The sequence below is a fragment of the Lagopus muta genome, chromosome Z (assembly GCF_023343835.1).
Source record: "Lagopus muta isolate bLagMut1 chromosome Z, bLagMut1 primary, whole genome shotgun sequence".
NCBI lineage: Eukaryota > Metazoa > Chordata > Aves > Galliformes > Phasianidae > Lagopus > Lagopus muta.
In genome coordinates, this window is record NC_064472.1 from 11,879,684 (window position 1) to 11,897,349 (window position 17,666).

The 17,666-nt window shown below is 35.0% G+C and overlaps 1 protein-coding gene across 3 annotated transcripts in view; it reads right to left on the reverse strand.

The window, feature by feature from the left end:
- Positions 1–413: 413 nt before the first annotated feature.
- The window catches only part of LMBRD2 (LMBR1 domain containing 2), a 40,109-nt gene continuing 22,856 nt past the window's right edge, over positions 414–17,666 (reverse strand). For all 3 annotated transcript variants that reach the window (XM_048930461.1, XM_048930462.1, XM_048930463.1), the window contains 9 exons: positions 16,796–16,977; positions 14,998–15,131; positions 14,582–14,687; positions 13,873–13,970; positions 11,887–11,990; positions 10,517–10,563; positions 8,669–8,771; positions 7,165–7,294; positions 414–6,001 (listed from right to left, as the gene is read on the reverse strand). In XM_048930461.1, the coding sequence (XP_048786418.1) occupies positions 5,941–6,001; positions 7,165–7,294; positions 8,669–8,771; positions 10,517–10,563; positions 11,887–11,990; positions 13,873–13,970; positions 14,582–14,687; positions 14,998–15,131; positions 16,796–16,977 (965 nt within the window). In that variant the 3' untranslated portion in view covers positions 414–5,940. The remainder of the gene's footprint in view (positions 6,002–7,164; positions 7,295–8,668; positions 8,772–10,516; positions 10,564–11,886; positions 11,991–13,872; positions 13,971–14,581; positions 14,688–14,997; positions 15,132–16,795; positions 16,978–17,666) is intronic.

Below are 17,666 nucleotides of genomic sequence, written 5' to 3' on the forward strand. Positions count from 1 at the left end.
GATGGAGCCATGCCCTTTGCCCATCTTTTGTCCCCCAAAAGTACCAAGGACCCCAGTCAGCTTCAGGAACATACAGGCTCTTTGCAGCATTTCAGTACGCACTGTGGGAAGCTTACATTCTCCCTGCACCCACAGAAGCATGATGAGCTGTCAGTAAAGGGACTAGACCAAAAGCGCTGGTCCATGCCTCAGCTCTGGGCTCTGACAATGATATGTCAAGGCATGCAGGCTTCTGAGCAACTTCCCTTTCTAACCTGCTTTAAAGATGTAAAAAAGGTGACCACTATGTGGTTGTATTGTCTCATGGAATAAACTCTATCTGGAAAGAAGAAATAGGTAGAATTTCTCTGAAAGATCATTATCAAAAATATTTCAGAGAAGTCTGAGTATCTAAAATACACCAAGAAAAAAAATGTATTGCAGAAATGATTTATTTCATGCCAACTTAAGTCATTGACTAGATATTTTAACATACATTTCAAAAATATATCCAGTACATCAATAATTTAAATACTACACAGGAAAATTTATAACTCAGTGAATTTTAAAACAATGTTTTATGCACACGTACTTGTATCATAAGGCAAGAGAAGCTAGTCTATCCATGAGCAGCACTCCTACAGCCTATTCTTGATATACACTGGAGAATAAACATCTTCTGTTACTACAGCCATATTTGAAAATGATTTCCCTTGTCTTCCAGACACTTCCATAGAAATTTAAAGTGATCTCTTAAAGAAAATAATTCCTACAGTGACAATTAAGATATCACACTTGAACTACTATAATTCACAGGAATGTCAAATACAACAACACTATCCTGAAGAAATAATTGAAGTTGTATATTATTATTGCCTCTCAATTACATCTAAAACACACGCACACAAAATTAAGCATGCTGAGGAATACATTCCAGTGCATTTTAATGGAGACAAAGAACATACGTGATTGGCATTACCACACAACTGAAACAGAAGAGACCAAATGTAATGCAATATAATCAATGACAGCAATCTATATACTAGAAAGGGATCTAGTTCAAGGTGCTATTCTGCAAGGGATGCTGTGTTTCTGTCAACATAATCAAATGGTGTAGGAGTGTCTCAGCTTCAGATTAGACTACTTAATTAGAGGCACAGATAATATCAAAAGAACTGCTGTGAAACAGCATATTCCTGCAGAGTTTATTAGGGAAAAGGAACGTAAAAATTTCAAAACATTTACAAGATACACCAGTAAGTTGCTCTGTAAAAAAATCGATCATTTTCCGAATGCTAAAACAAAAATTAAAAGCTAGGAGACAATATACGCAATGAGTGGCATTTCTTTTAATTATACATATGGAAACGATTCTGTTATGAATAGGCAGATTTCCTTAAGAAGCCTCACAGAAAGTTTCCATTCACAAAATGATCTCTATTTGGTACTGTAAATCCCCTCAAACTGCAAGTAATTAGCAGCAGTAATGAAATTTGGAAGAAATAATGTATTTTTTCATTAAACATTGACAATATTCTGAGATAAATTTAGTAAAGTGAGAATTATCATCATTACTGATAATCAGAGTAACCATTGGTAATATTTCATATCTAAAAATCACGATTGTTTTAAAATAGTAAGAATAAATATTGAACAGATAGCAGCTTTCCACCATTCCCTTTAATACTGCTAATGACGATTTATTTTACAAGTGCTTGATTGCAAAGCAGAGACATATTGTATACTGTGATTTTTCCAGTAGTGTAAGTTACAGTAGTTTAAAGTTTGTTGCCGTACTCATATGATAGAATATACCATAGTATGCCCAAATTGTCACTTGCTAACACAGACTAGAAGCTCAGGTTTTTTTGTATTCCCTCATAAAAAAATTCCTTACTTTACATCACTAAGTGCTGTGCCTTAACATGCAGAGAGGGCTCATTTCCTGGTATGTGTAAGTTAGCAGAACATGTACATGCTTAAATGCCTGAAAATACAGAACTACAGTTCTAGCAGGAACAGTAAGACTAGACCAGAGCTTTTTGCTATCTGTACTGTCTAAGAAATCCAGCACTGACAGAGTGTTAAAATAGTTACTGTTTTCACTCCCGCTTTGTAAAGTTTGTGACAATTTACTTTTCACTGGTTTACAATCTTGGGTGGTTGCTTGGTGCAATTTCTATGTGTAAGTGGTGCTCACAGCATAAGAAGTACACTTTGGCTGCTTGGTAATTCAAAAAGTGGAATTGTAAATAAAGATATAATTGACATTCTTTAGTTGCAAATAAACATGACTATATACCAACAGAATTAATAAACATTCTGTTTCCTAAAGCAAACTTTGCAAGCTCGTTTTACTTCAAATTATCAAATCTGGAGCATCAAATGTGCTGCAAGAAAAACATTAACATACATTACAATCACAGCTTAAACATGCCAAAGCTGGTTTTAGTTTATTTACTTATATTTCTTTTAATATAGGCTATTTTTAGAGTATAATTACAGTAGCAAAGAACTCAGTACAGATGCCACAGTCAGGCACTTACTTAACCCCCAGGCAAGTTCTGCATTATTTTTATAAGCAGTAACTGAAGTAGTCTGCAGTGAGCTCAAGTACACAGCAAATGTTGTGCAGGTACGTAGCTTGGTTCTGTAATGTTCTTTTATTGTAACCAGTCATCTTTAGTTAAAAGCTTTTCATATTTAGTCATAGGAACTTACAATTACTTTTTGAAACACGAATTAGCTACAAATTGCACTTAGAGCAAGAGTAATAACTGTTAGTCAGTAATGAATACATGGATGAAACATCACACGGATGACATCACTTATCATCTCCTTATTTAAACCTTTAGTATCCAGCTGGTATGTGACACTGGGGATCTCTAAGCACTATCCAGAGAGAGCTGTTGAGCTATTTTAAAGCCCTCATGTCTGTGGTTTCAAAAAGCCATTAGTTACTCTACTACTCCACTGCAACATATGACAAAAGGTCAGAAGATTCCCATCTAAATGACCTCATAATTTCAATACTAGCAGATGGATTCCCACAGCAATTAATTTACAGTAAAATCCTCATATTACTGTATCCTGAGGAAAACACACAGATGTCTTATGTCACGAACTAGTTAGCTTTTGTATATAAAACCCTCAACAAGTTTCAATTGTAAATTCGTTAGCAACCATTCCACAGGTGTCTGAGCAACTGAAGGAAGTGGAGCTGTTTAATCTGGGGAAAAGGAGGCTGAGGGGAGACCTTATTGCTCTCTTCAAATATCTGAAAGGTGCTTACAGTGAGAGCAAGGCTGGTCTCTTCTCACTGGTGACAGGATGAGGGGCAATGGCCTCAAGTTGCACCAAGGGAGGTTTAGGTTGGATATCAGGAAAAACTTCTTTACAGAAAGGGTTAAGCACTGGAATAGGCTCCCCAGAGAGGTGGTTGAGTCACCATCCCTGGATGTGTTTAAAAACCATTTGGATGGGGTGCTCAGGGACATGATTTAGTGGTGGGTTGTTAGAGTTAGGGCAGTATGGTTAGGTTGTGGTTGGACTTGATGATCTTTTAAGGTTTTTTCCAACCTGAGCAATTCTATGATTCTATGTGTCTATGAATGCAGAAAAATCATGCCCTGAGAAGGCTGATTCAATACTCTGAAGTCAACAGCAGCTAGATAGGAGTACTTCACAAGAGCTCTGAAAAATAAACATTCCTTTCATGATTTTTCCATTAGCACTGAATTAGATCCCTTTGTAGTGACATTTCAAGAGTTAAATAAAGAACTTACACCTTATTTCATCCATGTATTTTTACAAATACAAATTACAAATAAACTTTTGGGCAATTAAATGACATACAAGCTATAAAAATAGAAATATAAAGTCTAGAAATGTTAATTGTTGATGGATGTCCAAAAAACATATACAACCTCTTTCAGATCAGGCTGGACTAATAATAGCATTTCTAAGATTATCTAATAAAAATTAAATATGTAACATCACAAAGTTGCTATAGAACAGTCTGCATCCAGAAACAAGTATCCTATTTTCTTGACTTTCATTCCCTGATACAGCCATGCTGTATCATGCTGATCAAGCTTTTATAAGACATAAAATACTCAAACTAAAATGTGTCCTCTTACATGCAACATAGAAATTACACGAGCTTGGGTACATTTGAGCATGGCTGTAATTCAGTGTATTCACCTCAGAAGTGAGGGTTACTTTATGTCTGCCCTTTTATTTACATAATCATTTATACACAAGCATTTTTCCTCCTTCATAACAGAAATATAGTATTTTAAAACAGGCAGATCAAATTAATAATATAAGATCAATATATTATAAATACCACTACTGTTAGAACATACAATGTACTAAATTGCAGGAGGTAGAGTTAGATCCCCATTAACAGTTATTTCAGAAAAAGACTACTTCTAAAAATTAGTAGAACATGTAGTTCATGAAAGTTTACTTTTCAGACTATCTCAGTCTCAGGTGCTTTAATGGATGCTTATCTTTTTAAGCATGATAAAAAATTAATGACGGAAGCATGTTCTCTTTCCATTTTCATTATCATTTAGAAATAAGTAAAAAGAAAAAGTAAAAAGAAAACTCCCAAGTGCAAGAATATATGACAAATTCCCATAAAGCAGCATTTTAAGTTAATCATATTTCCCAAGATATCATGAGTATGATCACATCTTTTACCTTATGATTACACTTGAAAGTTCATTTGACAAACTACAGTTAAAATGCATCTACACCAATTAAATTAAATAGAAGCATTTCTACATAGTTAATAATTGGCATTTTTGAATGGCATTTAAATGAATATGCATTTAATCTTTTTGCAACTATTTACTGCAAAATACAGGCACCTTAAGAACTGATACATAATGCAAACAGGACATGTGGAATATTAAAAGTGTTCATCATTATCTAGTTGTGCTATGTATTTCCCTTCTTCTAAAGAAACACTCAGAAATTTTAAGCTGTGTCTGAAATCTATGCAAATAATTTTTTTTCCAAATTTAACTCATTATTCACATTAGATTTCTTTTATGCTTTAAAAAAAAAGAACCCAAAACATTAGTCTGCCAATATTTTTCAACAGTTAGAACTGTAAAAATCTTAAGCAAACATCATGCCTTTGATAACATTTCCTTGCTATTGCACATACATTCATACGACAGTGAAACCTTCATCCATATTCATCTAGTCACACACACAATCTAGAATTGCTTGGGTTGGACCGTAAGGACAATCCAACACACTGCCCAGGCACAGCTGCAACTCACTTGCCCAGGGTCCCATCCAGCCTGGCCTTGAACACTGGAAAAGAAAATATCACCTTTCTTGACAAATACATATTCTAAATTTCATTAGTTCTAAAACTAATGCCAGCAAGATTTGTGAAAACAGACTGCCATTCAGTCCTTCTGCTTATTTAGGGTCTGATCTAAAGACCCTAAAGCCAAAAGAAGACTAATTTAAATCTGTAAATTTTGGACTAGTCATAAATGTTTAGATAGAAAATTTAGTAAGTGTCCACTATTGTAATCAATATAACTGCACTTTGGATGCATCAAGATTTTCTCATAGCATCTTTTTCTATACAAAAAAAAAAAACCTTCCAGAAAATGTTCATTCTGAAGCTTAATATTGTAATTCAAGTTGAGCCTTTTTTATGAAATTAATCTCTAGTAATTTAATTACTAGTTCTCTCCTTTTGGTCATTATAAAAACTCATATGGATGCACAATAACATCTAAAATAGAAGAAGAATATTCTTGTTGTAACTGGTAGAGTTATCATACAGATACATTTCCAAAATATAGCTGTTTCTTCATTTTTTTAATAAAACAAAAATGATCTTTTCTGGTTCAGCAATAACCATAAAAACAATGTTTTCCAAGCAGCGAATAGGAAATAGATTGCCAATGATTTTTCTTTAGATTTAGATTAGACATCCTCAAATATTCTGCTTCGAGACATTGACAGATATCTTCCACCAGGCTGGTACCTGCAGAATGAATTTTAAATATGAAAAGATATCACAGCAAAAAGAAGAAAGACCTATGAATGAAGACTTCAGATATCACATCTGCTCCAGAGCAATTACATATGCCTACTTCCGTTTTTGTAGACTGTTACTTATTTCAAACACTGTATAGAAGTAGAAAACAGAATTACACTAGGCTGCTTCCTATTTAAACTCTGTGCTAAAAAGAAACCCAAAAAGAACTCCAGAAGCCAAAACTTTTCCAAATGTGGTGACATTAGATTAGACAATTTAGTTGTCAGTATTAACAAGTATTGCTGAATTAACCTGTCGAACCTGCCATCATCATTTAAAAACATTCTTTATATGTTTATGAACCAGCATTTATTTGCTGAAGTTACAGACAGAAGTCAACACAATTTCAGATGGATTTGATATGCTAATTTAAACTGAAAAACATACAAATTATAACTTTTTGTAGAAAAATCTTAAACAATTTGTCATAGCAAGGTTCTAATACATAGCTGTCTAGATTAAAAAAGCACGATTAAACATTTTACTTCTTTCCTGAATGCAAGTAGAACTTAGCAGCTAAGAATATATCCTATTTCATGATGGATATTGGAAACACACACAATTCCCTATTATTCACATAGCTACACTGCTCAGCCTAAGACTTTGCCCAATAGGTTCGGATTTGAATTTACTAGTCTCAAGATCTGATGCACAGGTGCACTCCTGCAACTACTGATCCTATAATACTCAGTTTCATTTCCTTCAATCTTTACAGATTTTCTTTTATTCAAGGAATAATAAGCTCTCTGAAGTCTTATAGGAAATTGAGAAAAATAAAACACCTATACTGAGCATATGTAAGTCATTATTCTGTACTTTCACTACTGTGTTTATATGCATAGTTTCCAGATTATGCTAACACATAAATTTATGGTCATCTCAAACCTTACTCAGACATTTCTATAAAAACTGATAAAACCCAGTGGTTTCAATTGGGTTGAAAACACTTTCGATACCATCAGAGAGAAGGAAGAAAAAAAAATAGTGATGTGAGAAGCAAATACTGTTTAAAAAGGTATTATACAAAATCATCTGACGTAGCTGTTACAGGACAGGAGATAAAAGCTATTAAAATTTTTAAATTGTAAGTAAAACAGAGGATTCCTCACCTTCCAGAGTCCGATTCAAGAGGGTCATCATTAATTGAGTCTGCATTAAAATCCAAAGGTTCTGCATCCTGAAGAAGTTCTATTCTATCTCTTTCAGTCCTACCATTTGTTCGAGTGTACTTTGACAGTGCTGAATAGGTAAAAAGCAGGAAAAAGATCCACTTAATTCTATAAACACATCCCACTGTGTGAAAATATCAAACTTAAAAGACCAGTATAATAATTTGCTAGTAACTCATCTAAAGCATAATCATGAATATTTAGAGTAAATTCAGTATTAAACAAAATCTGACTGTATGCTCAAAGTTTGGGTCTTTTTAGATTTTTTGTTCTTATTTATCTGCAGAATGACATAACTGCAAGAAGCAGATGAGATCCATTTTGCAAAGAGTCACAGAAAATTAAAAGTTAAAATTAAAAGTAAAAAATATAGAAACATTATTTACAAATAAATAAATTCTTGCCATTCTTGACATTTTTAACCAAGACAGACAAAAACGCTACGTGCAAAATTTAGCTGGAATTTTTTAAGTTCTTCTGTTTGTTTTGAAATGGAAAAACTCATGAATGAATGAAATACAGCTGTTTGGCAATTCACTGCCAGCTTCAGGCCAGTGTCTACAGCTTGTTTTGGGCCTAGTTAATAGCAGAATATAATTGAATACAATTTCAGTTAGTCTTTATCTGAATACTTTGGTTTCCTACTGGTTTCCACTCTTAAAAAGAGTGGCAGTAAGACCTACTTTATTTTTTATTGAAAGCACTTGTCTTGAATCTTCTCCTTTTTATTTTCTAAACTTTAATCACTTTTCCATCACTTCATTCAACCTGTCACATTTAGCTGTTTAGTTTCATTTCTCACCTGTTGTTAGCTTACAAGAGTACATGAAATACACACTGAAAGTTAGCAAAAGGACAAAAAAAATCAGTGGACAATAAGAGGTTTGTTTACTTTTAAACATTTTCAACTCAACATTATTCTTCTTCTACAAGCAAATACTGCTGTACATGTAACAATCTAAATTGGCTAGTTTAATGTGTTATTAAATGACATGCATGCACTCATGTATATTCTGGCTTTATATTTGTAAGTCATTACTCCAACCCAAATCAGTTTATTTGCATGCAGAAGAGGTTCATTCCAATATTTAAAATTTCCAACTGCAAGGTATACCTCAAATATAGTTTTGTGGGTTTTTTTGTTAACAACTGCTACTCTAGTTGTATGTCCCATGAGAAAATCAAGTAATTTAGACCAGCCAGAATCTCCAGCCTCAACAAGTCAAAATGTAAAAGATGAGAAGAAACATGGCACTTGTCTTGAATGGTCAAGCTAGCACTATTTCCTTCCTAAAGAAGGAAATGTATCAATATATGATCTGAGACAAAAAGGAAATTATTTACTTTTACTTACAGTCAGTATTGCACAGACAGGATATTAAAAACCTAAAAGCAAGCAAACAAAAAATTTCCACACAGCACAAAAAAGCCCCACACAACTTACGTCTATTAGTATTGGCCTCTGAGAAGCTGGATTCTTTCTGCTCTGTGTGGACAACCCTGTTTCTAGTGGAATCCTCTCTATTTCCATACCGTTCTTTCCATTCCTGGAAAAAGACAAAAAAAGAAAAACATGAACTGTCAGAAAAGTAACACAACTAAAGCACACACAGGATCAACAGATACTGCAGTCTACAGCTAACTGATCAACCTTGCCACACAGTGAAAGAAAATACTTTGAAAATGTTACTGCTTGATATCTTGATACAAGAAGAGTTCTTGTTTTGTTTTTAGCTCAGTGTTTATGTACCTTTACAAAACCAATTTCAGTAACTGCTCTTTAGGAGAAAAATACTCAGAGGAAACAAACTACATATTAAATCTACAAAGTTCTTCAACTGTTACAGTGCAAAGGCAGATGCTTGTTGTTTGGTTTATATTTCCATCTAGTGGCAGAATGGTAGAATACCCAGACAAAAAAAGAAAAACAGTTATTGTTATACTTCTATCACATAATCTTTTAGCATTTAATAATTTTAATATGAAGAATTATGAAGTATTAAAGAAGAAAACCTGCTCTTCTTAGGAGACAAGTTCATGACGCAGTAGAAACCTTTCCTATTGCATCTGTAACTTCCATATTGATCAGATTCCTATATGGACCCTTGATAAACTCAAAAGTTACTATGCTAATTTATGCCAACAGATCTTACAGTTCAAGTTGTACAGAAAGTATTTATCATGATGTAACAAAAGAATACTCTTATATCCTCTAGAAGTTTCAAGAATATATGTGCTACAGTGTAAAATGCAAACTCAAAAAACAGGTTTTTTCATGTTCATATTTTTTTCTATTTCAAAAATAGAAAATGAGTTTTCTATTGAAAATAAAATTGCTGATTTATGTCAGTTCATTTCAGTGTGTAACAAAGGTATAATGCACTGACTGGTACTTGGTTTTGTATTAAGGGAAAGCCTTAAAACTATGGGATAGAAGGTGCAGAGCAGAGCATCAGAAGAAAGGTTTTTGCAGTACTAGCTGTTAACAAGAATTGAAGGCAAGTATCCTTGAGCTTGAAGAATCCAGAGGTTTTAGACCCCATATTATCCTAGCTTTCTGCAAATAATACTTTTCCTTTTGGCAGTTTATTTTTCACATGTACTCCTTAGATACCCTTTCTTTCTATACTGAATTTGAAGTCAAAAACAAAAGCTACAATTAACTGAACTTGCTGAAGCGAAACTCTCTGAATTATGTTTCAAAAATTATTTGAAACAAAGATTCTGTTTGTTACTCAGTGGCAACAGTACTCATTCCTTCCTGCTTATTTTCTCTGAAGAAGGGAACTACATTAAATGTTTTCCCTGCTCAGAAGGAAAAAATTAATCTTTGCCAATTACTAGCAATGACTACGCAAAACAGCAGGGTAAGTCTGGGAAGAGCACTCAGTCCCCATTCCAAGAGAACAACCCAACACTGCAAGTCTGTTATTTCAAGCAAATCAGCATCAACAGAAGAGACTGAGAACAAACTCTTCCAGATTATTCTGAATCTTGTAGGTCAGGTCTGGTTATCTTGACCTATGTTTATAGCCATAATTGATTCTAAGAATAGAGTGAGTAACAAGGGAGTACAAGTAGTATCACCACAATAACCCTCTTATCTTTTAAAAAGAAAATATAAATTATCTTTTTTCCTCAGCCAGGACTATTCTACAAGACAAAACTGTTTCCATCTGTGGTTGCAGGACTTTTTTCTTGTAAAAAGTTAGGCTGAATTAAATAACAATGGCCATCCCCAGTAGATCTTTTATTATATTAACATTGTGATTACATAAAATAAATCTTTTACCCTTCTTCTGTTTTCACCTTCTTCCTGCCTTTGCCGTTTTCTTTTCTCTAGAAATAAAAAAAAAAGTCTGTAGCTAAATATAAGAACAATCACTTCTAACAGGTTTTTCTTAAACAAATGCAACAAAAAAAATAACATTAACTACTGAGATTCTTACTGAAATAGTTGGTTAATACAATTAATTAAAGACACATGAAGTTCATTGTAATGGAATTTCTCATTAAAATTAATTTATCATGTTGACAACGGCTGTCATCAGTGCTGAAATGCACCACTTACATGCTCACATCTACTCCTTTGGTCTACTTAAACATTCAGCAAGCATCAATGAATGCCAATGGGTGCCATTTTTTCACATGGAGGAATTCAATAACACACCTTTGCTTCATGTGCACTTCCATGTCACATGCCATTTTGTCAGACTGCCCCTCTGCTGCCATCTCTCACACGGCAACAACATTTAACAGAAATATTGTCAGGAAGGCTCAACCTCGACTGCCATGAAACCAACATCCACCTCTGACATTATAGATCAACAAAATAAAATAGGAGGCATTACTTTCAGATCTCAGCCCCCCTAAGATATTATTGATATTACTACTATCACAGAATCACAGAATCACCCGGGTTGGAAGGGACCCCAAGGATCATGTAGTTCCAACCCCCCTGCCTGGCAGGGCCACCAAACATACACATGTAGATCAGGTTGCCCAGGACCCCGTCCAACCTGGCCTTAAACACGTCCAAGGACGGGGCATCCACAACCTCCCTGGGCAGCCCGTTCCAGGGCCTAACCACTCTCCTTGTAAAGAACTTTCCCCTAACATCCAACCTAAATCTTCCCTCCTTCAACTTGGATCCATTTCCCCTAGTCCTGCTGTTGTCAGCCCTTTTGAAGAGTTTACTCCCCTCCTGGGTGTAGGTTCCCTTCAGGTATTGATAGGCTGCAATGAGGTCACCCCGCAGCCTTCTCTTCTCCAGGCTGAACAAGCCCAACTCCCTCAGCCTGTCCTGATAAGGGAGGTGCTCCAGCCCCCTGATCATCTTAGTTGCCCTCCTCTGGACCCTTTCTGGACTACCAGTACTACTATAGACATTATTACTAAGATAGTAATGTCTTCAGAGTACCAGCACTTAACTAAATTGTAAAATTACCCACACTGAATGAGTAAAGTTGGTATTTTATTGCAGATTTCAACAAAGTCCAACAGTACTTACATAGCAACCTGCACTGTTAATCTGTTGTGTTTTGTGCAGTAGATTGCCACCTACAGTTCAAAAATTGAAAAGCTATGTCTTTTTATTTTTTTCACAGACATGGAAGAATTACTGTATTTTGTAGGATGATTAGGATATGGGATCTGAATTACCTCTTCGGATTAACTCTTTTCCTTCATCAATCAAATCAGAGGTCATTTCACTGTCCCCCATGAACTGCTGGAAACCCAAAAGATTCAAGCAACGAGTTCCTAAACTGGTAAAAGCAGAAAGATAAGGAATTTCCCATATTAGTTTACAATGGGTAAATGGATACATTATATTGCAAAATGTAAAATAGACATTTCAGAAATACAGTAATTTAGGAACAATTAAAAAAACAAAAAACAAAACATGAAAAACGGAAAACAAATAATACTACCTGAGAAATCAGAAAATTCAAACAAGGTTCCTGAATGTAATTGAAAGGATGGAAGACCTCTGTTCAAGTAGTAGGATAAAAATGCTTATAGTCTGAAAGTAGTACAAATTTAGAACAATTATTTGATATCTTCTCAAATAGAATAGTAATTATGCCTATGTCTCCTCTTGACTCTCCTCTGCCAGAAGAAAATTACTGAAGATTATATGCAACAAGATTTCTGTTTTTGGAACAACAATAACAGGAAAGCTGCTTTCACCTCAGTTATTACTCAGAAGAAACACCTGGCTTTTATTTATTTATTTATTTGTTTATTTTTTCAGCTGTAGGAACACTTCTCATTTTGTATCCCATCAGACAGCAGTCAGAAAATAAACTTGCTCCACCTTTCATAAAGGATTAAGCTAATGCTGAAATTGTATCCAGGAACTTTTTCAATTTACTTCCAGAGCCTGCAACTACTGTTTTTTCATTTTTTTCTCTGTCTAACCCAGAACATTAATATTATGTCTAAATACAGCTTCACTTAAGGGGAAGATTTTTCCTGTCCTGTCTCAGCATTAAGACTGCTGGATTAAATAGCTTTATTTGATAAATTTTAATAAACATTCAATCCCATGTGTACTTGATTTTTTATAAGGTATTAGAGATCCTGCAAATCAGATTCTTCATTTTTTTTCTCCCCTTTCCTTTCCCTTTCATTACATTGTAACAGCAAAGAGAAAGATCATCAGAGACAAATTACACAAATCAGTTTTCTTTTCCTTTCTTGTTTGCTTAGGGGACTATTTTCTTCATAGAACGGCTTGGGTTGGAAGGAACCTCAAGGATCATCAAGCTCCAAACCTCTTGCCATAAGGCAGGGCCACCAACCTCCATTTCTAATATTAGACCACTTAACCTGAAAGTAGGTAGGGAAAAACTAGGACTGTATTCTTGCTATCAGTGGATGCTCAAACTTTCTAGCATCAAACCACTTTCCCTAAAATTCTAAACATATACAGTGCTTCTAACTGAATAGCAGTGCAAGACTGAAGAAGCAAACAAACATGAAATCATATCTCTTAGAGTGGTCAGAAGCAGATGTTTTGAAATAAAACAACAAAAAGCAAGCACATAACAGTATTTCCTGTAATTATCTTTTCAGATTCCAGCAATCTGTGTTTAAGGGAGAAAGATCCAGTGATTTAAAACACCAGCTAGTCAGCTAGTCTAGTAACCACTGGATTAAATAAGGAAAACAGCTTTCTTTTACAGATTTTAATTAAACATTCAGTTCCACATATGTTTGTTGCAAGTCTGCTGGAACATTCTATCTAGAGGTTTTGCAAATCTGTGTATCAGAAAACTGCTGAAAATATAGCTTCCTCACAGTAATTTTAATTTCATTTGGCATAACGTATGTTTCTGTGGGCTTCAAAGTTTGAACAGAAAAGAACCCAAAATCTGATTAATGAATGTTTGGTGGAAAATGGAATTAGTATTAAAGAAAATTCTGTGTGATTCTGTGTGAAAATCAAGAAGTTAGGAGTTCATACAAAGGATATTCTTAAAATGAATACTTTTAACACAAATAAATCTAAAACTATTTCATTATTTTTTGCATTTCTGTTAATATGTCACATCTCATCATCTGGAAATGAGTCTTTTCCTAAGTGATAAAATTGAAATTATTAATATAAAGAAATGCAGAGGATGAGTCTTGCCCATTACTTACCTAAAGTACGTGGCAATGCAGAGAATGACAACAAGCATTGGGTAATATATGTAGAATCCATCTGCAATGAAGGACAGCACTTTCATTGATCCCATTATCTGGAAAACAGAACCAGAAGAGCAAGAAGCTCTGATGAAACCCAGGAAAGATTTTGCTACCTCATTCTTTTCAGTTCACAACACATAAATACACAATTCTTAGGTTACATATACATAGGTATTATCATCACACATCTAATTCTTGTCATCTCACCTAATCCAAATTCAGTACAAATTTAGTGTGTTTCATCTGGTGTTGAAGTACAAGAAAAGAGGACTATTTGCTAAGAACAAAGGTAGACATTACTTGCTGTCAGAAACCATTTATTCAGTAGAACCAAATTCAGCAATTTTCAGCAGCCAGTAAGGTTGGCTCCTAATCCATAAAGATACCCCATGCACAGAAGCCAGTGGGAGCTAACGCTCTTAAGAAGAGAAGCCTGCACTCTTCAGCAATCTATACTTTTCTAGGACAAAGGACAAAACATTTGGTTGACAACTCCACTGTAGCCAGCAATCATTACCAAACTCCTGCTCTGTAACTCCTTCTACCCTGTTTAACGTAAGTGCAAAAATACAAATATCTGAATCTTACTATAAAAATTATCACAAAGCATTTTCTTCTTCTCTAAATCATGACAAAGCCCCAGTGCCTTATTTCCTGTACTTACTGATGTGTAAGCAGTTGGCTGAGCATCTCTGTGAGAGATTGTTGCATCCATATGGGTCAAGCCCAAAAAATTCAAGCATAATGGTGGAGTGAGACGGCAAAATAACCTGAATAAATGCAAGAGGTAACAAACAGCACTTAAAACAATTTATTGCACCAAAAATATTAAGAAATCATATCAAGGAGTATGGCTTTCATGGCCAGGTTGGATGGGGCTTTATGCAACTGACGGACATGAAGGCAATCCTTCCCAGGGCAGTGGTCTTGAACTACAAGGGCCCTCCTAACCCAAACCATTCTATGACACAATTTAAACATATATATGAATATAAATGAAAGAATATAAATAAAAGCTTAATGGACACTTTCAATAGATTATTTGACATGAAATTTACAAAATACGTGCCACATACTCACATGCCACTGAAAAGGAGACTGTATGCATCTGTTTGATGATGTGAAGCTAAGTAGTAATAGTTAAATACGCGGATTCTGAAGACAGTGGAGTAAACACAGATACTGAGGAAAAAGATGGTAAGAAAACAGGCCATCTACAAAAGAGGGAAAAAAATACTTATTTGAATATAGAACTATCCTGGTTTGGCCTGGGACAGTATTAATTTTCCTCCTAGTAGATGGTATGGTGCTGTATTTTGGATTTAAAATAACACCGATAATACATCCATGCTTTAGCTGTTGCTGAACAATTCATTACACTGTCAACATATTACCCTATATTACCTCATCAGCAAGGAGCAAGGGGTGCACAAGGTGCTGGGAGAGGACAGAACCAGGACACGTGATCCAAACTAGATAAAGAGACACCTTATATCATACAAAACCAGGCTGAACAGTAAAACAGGACTGGGATTTGGTTAGAGCGGCTGCCGCTGCCTGGGGACTGGCTGGGCACTGGTCAGCAGATGCAGCACTTATTTTGTTTATTCTTTTTGTTATCATAATAAAAATCATAAAATCTTATTTTTAGTTCTGTTATTTTCCTTTTCTTTCTTTTTCTTCTTTCTTCTTACACTGTGCTTATATAAAGCTGCAAGTTCTTGTGCTATTCAATTTTCTCCCCTATTCTGCTACATGGAAGCAATGAATGAACAGCTGTGTGGTGTTTAACTGCTTGCCAGGTTAAAACACAAGAACTCTACTAAAGGTATTAATGTGTTAACACAATCTGTATATGCAACAGATTGAATGCAGAGTAATTTTTCATTTTGAAATTGGACAATAAAATCAGTGCCAATACTAGGAAAAAAAAACCTCCATAAACTTGTGTTGAACTATACCTGAAACATTCTGAACTTCATGTAAGTTATGTCATAATTGACACTAGAAACACATATTCTACTTTTTTGTAACATAAATGGCATTGATTTAAGTATCTTGATAATTACAATGAATCATTTAACATCTTCTTCCTGTAAAAAGCATTAAGAACAGGTGTTTTAAGTTCAACCCAATTTATTAGTATACTGAAGCTTCTTCCGCTCATCTGCTTTACTGTTCCCAAGACAAGGGGAAATGGTTTTGAGGGAGGGAAGATTTAAGTTGAATGTCATGGGAAGTTCTTTACTACAAGATTGGTGAGGTGCTGGAACAGGCTGCCCAGAGGCTGTGGATGCCCCGTCCATGGAGGTGTTCAAAGCCAGATTGGATGGGGCCCTGGGCAGCCTGGTCTAGTATTAAATGTGGAGGTTGGTGGCCCTGCCTGTGGCAGGGGGGTTGGAGATTCATGATCCTTGAGATCCCTTCCAACCCTGGCCACTCTGTGATTGTGTGATAACTTTCTGCAGTCAAATTCTAGCCCCATCATGGAGTACTGGATTTCTGGCCAGCAGTGGATTCCTACTTAGGAAAAAGAGGTCATATAAATGGTCGATTAGATGGTAGGTCTAATATAAATGGTCAACCATATAAATGGTCGATTAGATGGCAGGTCTAAATATTTAGGCTGCAAGCTAATGTTTCATGAATTATTCTACATGTGGTATTCAGATCGAACGACTTTCTCTCTGTAACAGAGAGGTAAGAGGCAGACCTCCCTCACAAAATCAAAGTCTGGTACAATGTATTGTACAGAGCTTCTGAAAGCTTGTAACAGAAACTTAAAGCTTGTTACAGAAACTTAAAGTCAATTTCATCTACTATTATTGTAAAAACAATCTAGTTTAAAGCTTTCTGTTGAGTGATGAACAGAACTTACCTCTATGTATATATAATTGTATGTCTTTTCTGCGAGCTGTATGAATACTGCAAATAGTGATAAAACCGGCCTTGTGCTGAAAAACGTGCATTCCGACCACACAACAATTACAGAGAATGTGGCCAAAACAACTGCAAGAACCCTGTAAAACCATGGTCGTAGAAGACACTCCCAGTACCACTCTGAAAAACAAATACACATACAACTCTCCTGAGTTAATGAAAATTAGACAACCAGAAATGGAACTCCTGTAGGAAAACAAAAAAACTATTAATAACTTACTGCATGAATAACCTTAAAATCAAGGCTAAATCTTTGGAGTTGCACATTCGAATTCTGAGATTTAATGATGCCTAGAGATCTGCCTCAGCCCTGGAGAATCATATGCACCAGCTGTGGAAAACAGAATGGATTTGGGTTGCAAATATTGCAAAATTATTGACAAGAACTATTAGAGGGAGCAGAACTGCATTCTCCACTTTCAGCCCACTTTTTATTTGTTTGCTCTTATATTACTCTACTTCAAACAAAGCTTAGACTGTAAAATTGTACTAAGAAATAAATGACTGATGATATATACATCAAATCAGAAGTTAATATATGACAAGAAGACACTTTCTAAAAAACTGCACAAGCAACAATATTTCTAATTATCAGTATAGGACAGACAAAGAGCTCTTTCCCCTGTGCAATACTACAAGAGCTGCAATATCCCAATATTCTACAGATGCAAAAGATGGCTACAATTCCACAATTTGAAATTTCAAATTTTTTCTTCATTTAAAATTTCAAAATATTTCAGTTGCTATTAAAGCATGCTACTGCTATTAAATTTGTGAAAAGTTTAAACCAAGAGTCAAGTGCATAACTC